General features: G+C 35.9%; 2 protein-coding genes across 9 annotated transcripts; both read right to left on the bottom strand.

The window, feature by feature from the left end:
• Positions 1 to 191: 191 nt before the first annotated feature.
• Positions 192 to 5566, bottom strand: LOC135160625 (cyclin-dependent kinase 20-like). Of its 7 annotated transcripts, none has more exons than XM_064117362.1 (7): positions 4983 to 5566; positions 4470 to 4905; positions 3959 to 4147; positions 3359 to 3595; positions 2094 to 2321; positions 1812 to 2018; positions 192 to 1734 (listed from the first exon to the last, which is right to left on the bottom strand). In XM_064117362.1, exons 2-6 carry the CDS (start codon positions 4653 to 4655, stop codon positions 1860 to 1862), a joined length of 999 nt encoding a protein of 332 aa, XP_063973432.1. In that variant the 5' UTR covers positions 4656 to 4905; positions 4983 to 5566; the 3' UTR covers positions 192 to 1734; positions 1812 to 1859. The 7 variants fall into 7 exon arrangements, with proteins under 7 accessions (XP_063973432.1, XP_063973433.1, XP_063973426.1 ...); XM_064117363.1 differs by having other exon boundaries at positions 192 to 1712; XM_064117356.1 differs by having other exon boundaries at positions 192 to 2018; positions 4470 to 4712; positions 4780 to 4905; positions 4983 to 5563.
• A 575-nt stretch (positions 5567 to 6141) lies between these two features.
• Positions 6142 to 8833, bottom strand: LOC135160627 (acyl carrier protein, mitochondrial). Of its 2 annotated transcripts, none has more exons than XM_064117367.1 (3): positions 8657 to 8833; positions 7103 to 7219; positions 6142 to 6466 (listed from the first exon to the last, which is right to left on the bottom strand). In XM_064117367.1, the coding sequence occupies exons 1-3, from the start codon at positions 8831 to 8833 to the stop codon at positions 6287 to 6289; spliced, it is 474 nt and encodes a 157-aa protein (XP_063973437.1). In that variant the 3' UTR covers positions 6142 to 6286. The 2 variants fall into 2 exon arrangements, with proteins under 2 accessions (XP_063973437.1, XP_063973436.1); XM_064117366.1 differs by lacking the exon at positions 7103 to 7219 and adding an exon at positions 6936 to 7052.
• Between the last annotated feature and the right edge of the window lie 15 nt (positions 8834 to 8848).

The following is an 8848-nucleotide window of genomic DNA, read 5'->3' as shown; positions in this document are numbered from 1 at the left end:
ATCAAAAGAGCGAACTCCTTAAGCTCTCCACGTACCTGCCCCTTCGAAATCGGTTAGCAAATTCACCCGACGAAATCGCGTACCTTAAGGGCTCGGCACGCAGAGCCGACTCGCGATAGACTAGTTAATGGAATAAACCGGAAACCACCTTTGGAACAATTCATAAACTGTGTAAAAGACACGCGAAAATTTTGTGTTCCAATTAACATTTGTGATGTTAACAATAACAATAACTGTGCAACTATACCGATACAGTGTCACGGATAAAGGAGAACGTTTGATCGGATAAAATCTAATTCTAATCTGATTTGCCGTAATTTAAATCAAATAGTCGACTCTCACTCTTCGTTCCGTCATGACTAGACACTAGATCAAGAAATTTGTGTACATTTAATTAGGAAAAATGATGAACATTTAAAATATAAAACTGGTAACTTATGCTTCCTTCAAAGACCATTTATTAGCAATATCCTTGATTGATGGTAGTTGGATAGATGCGCCCAGTGTTTTAAAGGTGAATAAGAAGTTAGTGAAACAAAAATATTGAAACCGGCACTTTACGTTGGATATATTTTATTTAGTCAATGATAAGTAATAATTGCCGACACCTGACGCGGCCTGAGTCGAGGGCTCCCAGGATTCACAAACATTCAATTAAATTTATTGTTACCTCTTGTTTTGGGTGCCAGCTAATTTTATGAACAAATTAATAAATGACTAGCTCAATGCTCAGGGAATGGAAATTGCAGAGACAAGTGTAGAGAGATGGAGAAGTACAGTACAATCTCGATTATCCGAGGCGCCGGCCTGGCTCGGATAACACGGAAAACTCGGATAAAACGGATGGAGCCGCCGAATAAACTTGTTACAACATGCTTTGTGCGCTAATCTTTTGTTTTAAGCGCGAATACAACAGTTTTCCTTCGACAATCAATGGAAGGACATCGTCATGTCACAAAAAAGGAAAAAAAATCCTAGTGAGTGTTGAAAAGAAATTAGAAGCAATAAGGAGATTGGATGCAGGGGAAATTATTAGAAATGTCGCGTCCGATTATGGTGTTGGAGAACCGACCGTACGGGATTGACGACGAAATCGATCTAATTTGGTACAATTTGCGAGAAAATCGGACGATGCGGGATCAAATCGTAAATCGATGAAGTCCGCAGAATATGATAAAATTGACAAAGCCTTATTCCTATGGTTCATTCAACTTATGGTGCATTCAGATTTCCTTAAGCCTCATTAGTGACAGGTGACATTTCATTTAGCCATGCTTTCTATACCAAATATTAAGCTGTCAATACACTTTAACTTTTCTATCCTTTTATCACTAAATTTCACTTCGCCATTGAAAACTAATAAAAAATAATTGAAAATTTATAATTTTTCGTTTTATCCGTCTTATACGAGGTTACGGTTATCCGAGGTATCCCTTTCCCACTTTACCTCGGACAATCGAAATTGTACTGCGAAGAAAATTAAGACACAGATAACAACTCCGCTGTATTTACAATGACGATGATCAAGTGTCCAGGTAGTTCCACTACCTGGATTTTAGGCGAACACAGGACGACTCGGGGCAGCTTCTCTTCAATCTTCTTAAAAATGTCCTCTTCCGCGCGCAACTTAGCTTCGAATCCTGTCGTGAATTCTCGTATTTCATTTGCATCTGCAATTTGATTTCTGCATTCCAAATGCTCCATCGCTGATGCTGAAGAGAAATGATTAAGCTCCTGTCACAAGGTTATTTAATCGACTCGTAGTGACAACTGAATATTATTCATGAATAGACAAATAATACCCAGCTAACCTACTCCTAATCAGAGTTCATATTTATGATGATGAAGACACTTCCAAATTAAGATATGTTTAATAATTCTTCAAACATAATCGTGGGTCTGACTAAAGGATCGATTTCTTTCGGACGCAGTAAATTTCGATGATCATATGGAGGGTTCGGTAAACTTAGAATGGAGCAGGCGTATGGTCTCGTGTGGAAGTACTTGTGTTTCAATGCCTGAAACAATAACAAAAATTTCATTAAAATTTACAAATTCGTTTATGAAATTTCGTTGGTAATTCGTTATTTTACTTCAACTGCTGTCAATCGCTTGGATGAGTTGTACAGCAAAATATTCCGAATAAGATCCAGAACTTCTGGAGTGGCATCTGGTATCACCTGCTCCCACAGCTGCCCTTTCTGATACGGAAACGTTATTTTATTGTAATCAGGAAGAGAGTGATGATCAGGCCACGTTTCCACTGTTGGCGTACCAAGTTGTCGTAAGACCATTGCCAGCTGCTCAATATCTGATTCGCCCTTTAAAAACAAAAAGAATAAATTATCCAATCTTTCATTGAAAAAATGATGGGATTTAAATTGGTTGCCTGGTTCAGTTGGTGATGGTAAGGAATTCATAACTCTCAGGTCTGAGGATCGACCGGATCAAAATACACACAATTTTTCACATATAATACTCAGATGAAAATCGAATTTAATCTTCAAACTGAATATTCCATAGAACTTCGAAGTGAAAAACAATTTACTCTAAATTGAAAATTCTCTGGTCGAAGGTTTGCAGGACTAAATATCAAATTAAAAATACCCCAACAAATAGAACAAAAAAAGATGAATATCAAGAATAATAATATAATTTTTATTCTTTATTATTTATCACAATGAATACACATATCAAATGATAATTAAATCAATGCAGCAAATGACGAAGAGAGGAGTATCGAAAATGTTGACAAACCGACTGATAAATCGATGAAGTGCGATTAAATAAAATAGAAAATTGAACACTACCAATATTGATGGAAGGAATGCCTTTGGATGCTCTACAAAAATGGAGAAATAAAAAAAATAGAACAAAAATAATCGATATCAACAACACGAATATTAACACATCCAAGTCAAATGCCAGTTAAATTAAGACAGAATGATAAAAAGATGAATATCGACAATGTCAAAAAATACGAAGATTGATAAACAACAAATAGGAGACTAAACAATACCAAAATTGAATGAAAGAATGTCTTTGGGCGTCCTGGAACTGACCTTTCATGTTCGTGGACATTTTATTTTGATTTTTTTCGCAAATGGATTATTTTAAATTGGATGTTACGGACTGGATATTTTAACTCCATATTTCCGATTGGATATTTGGACCGGCTGGAGGCGTTCCGTGTCATAATGAACCCAAACAAACCGGGTTCATACGAGCCTGGAAACAACTTAGAAGATGCAAGCGAAACCGTCTAGATCACTCCAAATACTCGTGAAGAACAACAAACATTAAATTATTTCCATTCAGCATGATGAGCAGCTCCTATTACTTTGGACAATTTACTCACCGGGAACAGCGGAGAATTATTAATCATCTCAGCAATAATGCAACCTATCGACCACATGTCAATGGATGATGAATATAATTTCGATCCATATAATAATTCCGGAGCTCGATACCATCTTGTTGCTACTTGATGAGAGTATGGCCTTGTGTATTCCTCCCACATCAATCTTGCCAATCCAAAATCAGCTATTTTCAGGACCCCATTGTCGTCGATCAATAAATTAGCTGGTTTCAAATCCTGAACGCATCAAAAATCAATATAAATGTTTAACGTTCACTTCTCTGAAAATGTTCACGTGGATAAAGAGAAATATATCCAAGTGAACAGTGATAAATAGTCCTTGCATCCTGATATTAATTATTAATTAATTCTATAACAATTAATTCTACGCAAGTTGAATTTGTTTATTGTTCAACCAAAACTTCTGATCTCATACGAACTTATTTTCAGATATAAAATCTCTGTAGTTCCCATTGTCAATGTGTTGGTTTTCCAATGCAAACAATGAAAAACTATTTTTTCTGAGGGAAAAGAAATGTTCGTTGGACTTTATGACCTTTTTGGACTTTGAATATCGATTGGAAAAATAATTTTCCTCACCCTGTGAATTATATTTCTCTCGTGCATGTATGCAACTCCTTCTAGCAACATTTTCATGTAACATTTCTTCATTGGTGAGGTGAGAGGCCTATCACTGTCCTTCAGGAGTTCCCAGAGACCAGATGGCATATAATTGAAGACCATAACGAAGTCAAAACCCGATGGGAAAGCATCCAACAATTTGATGATCTGAATAACAAATAATGACATTCAGTCCTTGAATGTTACTGTGAGATGAGTTTTGTCCTGACAGATATCATTCCAAAGTATTGCTGAAACCACTGATTTAGGTGGAATTTGGAAAGGGATCAATTGTACGTTTGACGTTTTGTGACTCGTTCAAAATGAAGAATTATTGCCGATATCTTCTCATCTTCATATTTTTTATCTAAGAAACGTTTGATAAAATTTACGTGAAAAAATATAGCAGTTTCGCTCCCCAAGGGAACTATTGGAATGGCAAAAAAATCGAATAACAGAAATGAAAAATGAATGAATATTAAATATTTACATAAGGATGATCGAGTTCCTGGAGTGTCTTAACCTCCCGAATTATCGAAACAGGCAATCCGTCGTCAATCCGCTTCAACAATACTTTCTTCAAGGCAACTTCCTTTCCCGTAGAATTGTCAGTTGCCTTCAGCACCAACCCATGAGCACCTTCTCCAATCCGACCAGTGATCGTGTAATTGTCCATAGTTCAAATTAGTCTTTAGCATTCCACGGAAGTCGTCCAGTCGCCAAAGAAATTCACCTGATCAGGTAGATAAATTAATAACCAAAACTACCACTGTAGTCTCACTGCAGTGACCCCATCGCACCTGTTCACCCTGGGATCGATAAACGCTATAATCCAACCAATTTTTTCCCCTCAGTAAAAAATAGCTTTTCTTTGTTTCCATGGGAAAATCAACACATTCAGAATGATCATCAGAGAAATTCGATATCTGAAGCAGAGATCACATGGGAAATGCAGTTTTGGTTGAAGTGTACTCTTCGGGATGTCAGGGAAATGCTCACGAACTTGGGATGTTTTAAGAAAAAACACAGCATTGACAGAGTCCTCAGGAAAAACCTATGAAAAAGGTCTGAAGGTCTAGTTGAAGGAAGTAATCATATCAATTACTTGATCTTCAGGTTCAGCTGCATCCAATGGAAGATCGGTTCAAATGTTTTGGGGAATTCCAACATTCCAAGGGAATTCGCGAATTGGCGTCGCCGATTGTGTCACCTGTGGACACGGAATAAAATTATTTCTATTCCCTTTTCAATTACAAATGGCCATGGGATTCATAAGAATATTTTGAGTATTTGATATAAGAGTATTTTGAGGCCTGAGACCATATTTCCCGAGTTCGAATTGGCGATTCAATCAGGATACCGGCAAACTCAATGCTTTAATGCGTATTACGACTCACAAATCTAAATTATAGAATGTTTTATTCTGAAATTATCTCAGAATAAAAACGGATAATTCACTGCACTTTCCACAAAACTGTAGCAGGTGTTCTTTACAATTGTAATCAAACCGAAATTACATTCACTCAAAATTTTTTATTTCGAATGCCTAGTGTGGTGTCACTTGTTGAAAGGGCTGATGAAGAAGATTTCAAAATCACTTATCGACTTGACTTTATTATCAGTTACCCTCCTCCCAGGTAATTCATCGACTGATAGCACTCGGTTCTGAAACTTGTGTAAGCCTCTGCTTCTGAGGGACGTGACGCACTATAGACCTTTAGTAGAGAGTATAAGGGTGCACAATTGATGAAACAAGATGTAAGGGCAAGTGGAGCAAAATTAAGGAGTCAGAAAATGATTTATAACTAAATCTGCCTTATTGATTACAGTCCCCATACCTCGATCTTAGGAATCATTTTCATCGGCAGATTTCGTCGGTAACATTCCAACAATTCTTCTTTACCAACCTTAAACTGAAAATCATTAGCGAGTTTATTGTGAGGTATTACCCAGCAATAATTACACCTAATTAATGCTGTGATGTCTAGTTTTAAAATGAGATTCACCTCCTTCGAGATGAGATTAGACTCCTCAAAATCCATTAATTTAATCCAAAGTTATCACCAATTACATAAAACAATCAAAATGAACAGATAATAGTTAAAATAATTATATGACTGAATGGAGACAAATGAAGTAAAAAATGAATAAAAATCCATAAATATAATTCTAACGACACGTACGCTTTATTTATTCTATGTACAGAAGAAAAAGGAATCCAGTTGAGATGATACCGCACTAAGATCAAAGCATTCTTTTTATATTTGGTTATTTATGAAAAAAAGAAAATTTATTGAAAATTAATTTCTACTCATAGATGTCTTCCTTATCAGCAATGTAGCGTACAATATCCCCTGGTTTCATGAGTTTCTCAGCATCCATGTCGGGTATCTCGAATCCAAAGTCATCCTCTATGGCCATGATGACCTCCACATGATCCAGGGAGTCAAGACCCAGATCATTCATGAAATGCGAGTCCAGTGATAGCTGAGCAAAAATTATTTTCTCACAAAATCATCTTCATCTCGGGACGTAGAAGAGGTAGCCAAAAGATCAATCCCACTGGGTAAAACTACGTAAATTTCCCGTTTCAGCCCGCGGTCACAATCCCATTTTGCCCCGTCAATCATCCCCTCTGGGAGAAGAACATTTTTTCAAGCTCAAATCAACAATTGAAAGGGTTCAGAAGCTATAATAATAAAATAATAATTTTAAAAATCAATAATTCTCGCTTTTCTTACACCAACGGGGCAAAATGGGTTCAATGTCAGGGTTCGAAGTCGGCATTTTGGGTGGCTAGACAGTGGAATTGTTTTGGACCCCCTCCTCCACCCCAAATTTTATTATTGATTCTTCAATCGAGAGTTGGTAGTGTCGATATGAAATGTAAATGAAGGGTTGAAAAATTAACGAATAATTTATGATAATTGAGATAAGAGCCACGAGTCAATGATACCTTATTCACATCAACTTTGTCATAGAGTTTGAGGACCAAGAGAACCCTTTCCCGAATTAAATCGAGTGTCAATGGTTGTTTACCACAGTAGAAACGTGTCTGCTCGACTCGTGGCCCCTGCACATAAAAAATACAATTTGCGCTGTTTATTTATAGTAAATAATCACCTTATCGGTAGATATCTTGTCGTATGCTGCCACTATTTTCAAAACCCTCTCCTCGATTTCATTGGTAGTTAATTTCTTCTTGGGCGGCCAAGTTTCTTCGTTTCTTACTGTTATTGCCTGAATTCAGGAGAGAAATTGAAATACTAAAGTTGTTGAGTGGTAAAAGAGGGAGAGATGATTGGCACTTCAAGATATATATGAAAAAAATACCGGCTTTTGATGACTTAATTTACTGCCTGCCCATGTGTATTGATTCTTCTACATCTTAATAGACAATTACGCGAATTAAATTTCATTTTAATTAAATTTAAATGACAGAACTTCGATATTTTTTATTCGATTCGCGATTTGGGGTACGTTTCAGAGAAACTACGGTGAGATATCGTATATTGAGGCTCGAGGGCGGAAAGTAGTGTTCCCCCGCCCGCAAATATGTGTATGTATTATCTATAAAACGTATAAAATGAACATATTATAGAATATGTATATATTATATTATTATATATTATATATGTAGCTATACATATTTTCAAAGATGGAAAAAAATTTAATTGGATAATTGATTTAATCCCAATTGACTTTTCAATTAAATTCTATTAAATTCTATTTTATTAAATTCGATAATTAATTCAATTCCAATTGAATTTTTGATATTACAAAGTAATGTAATGTATAATGTATAACGTTAAAACGGTTTTTTCTGAATAGAGGATTATTTTTCTTAGTGAAATATTGAGTGATAAGGAATTTCTTAGCCATGAATTTCCTTTCTTTTTGTTTCAGTGTATACTGCTGATGAAAGGGATGTTAACTGTCTGGATCAAAAATCAAAGTATTTTTCAATTAATTATTCAAATTAAACACCAAATTATTTCGCAAAATTTTCTTTTGTCTATAGTTGTCTATCGTAGAAACTGATTCGGAACATGTTATCTACGATGGGGTGATTTCTTAAAAATATCGTAAAACTGTATTTTCAAGAGGTTAAACAATGGAGAAGTTTCCATAGGTCGATTTTTTTCAAGAGCTAGAGAATATCAGGAATATTATCTATTAAAAGTGTAAACAATCATGGAATCGGTTCATTTCTACGGAAATACCCTAAGAGGAAAAGCCATTTGTGGATCTTTGTTCATTTCATTGCTGTAAAATTCACAATTTTTGACTGCGCTGTATCTTATAAACTCACATTTTTTCTACAAAATCGTTTGATTGAGAGTCTTTCAAAATATTTTTTTTACAAGTGAGTTCCCCAATTTTTACCTCTCACTACTGTATTTAAAGCTCCTCCAGCCCTCGACGAGAAAAAAACTTTGTTTCAGAGCAAAAAATGTTAAAATTTACGAAAAGTCCTCGTGGTAAAATTATAATTGTCATGCTCCTGCAGTCCACAGTATTACAATTCACCCTCAACTCTTTGAAAAAAATCAAAATACCATGAAATTAAAAAAAAAATCTTAAAAATGTTTTGACGCCACTGTTATTACGTAATAACTACAACCACTACCCTTGTCGATGAAACCCTGGAGGAGGTAAAATAAGTGTGAAAATTACCTGAACATTGGTGGATGTAAGGAGCGTCTTGGACTCTCTGAAATTGCTGTGAATGAGTCTGGATCCATTAGCAGAGGCCAGGAGTGCCTGGCTCCGTGCTCTAATTCCCGTTGCATTGATTCCCCTGATGCACCCGGTGCTCCTCGACAACAGTCTGACAGTGGTTAACGACGCCATTAGATCAATCACTAC

This window comes from Diachasmimorpha longicaudata, chromosome 3, assembly GCF_034640455.1.
Source record: "Diachasmimorpha longicaudata isolate KC_UGA_2023 chromosome 3, iyDiaLong2, whole genome shotgun sequence".
NCBI lineage: Eukaryota > Metazoa > Arthropoda > Insecta > Hymenoptera > Braconidae > Diachasmimorpha > Diachasmimorpha longicaudata.
Note: the sequence above shows the minus strand (reverse complement) of the source record. Positions and strands in the feature narration are given on the sequence as shown.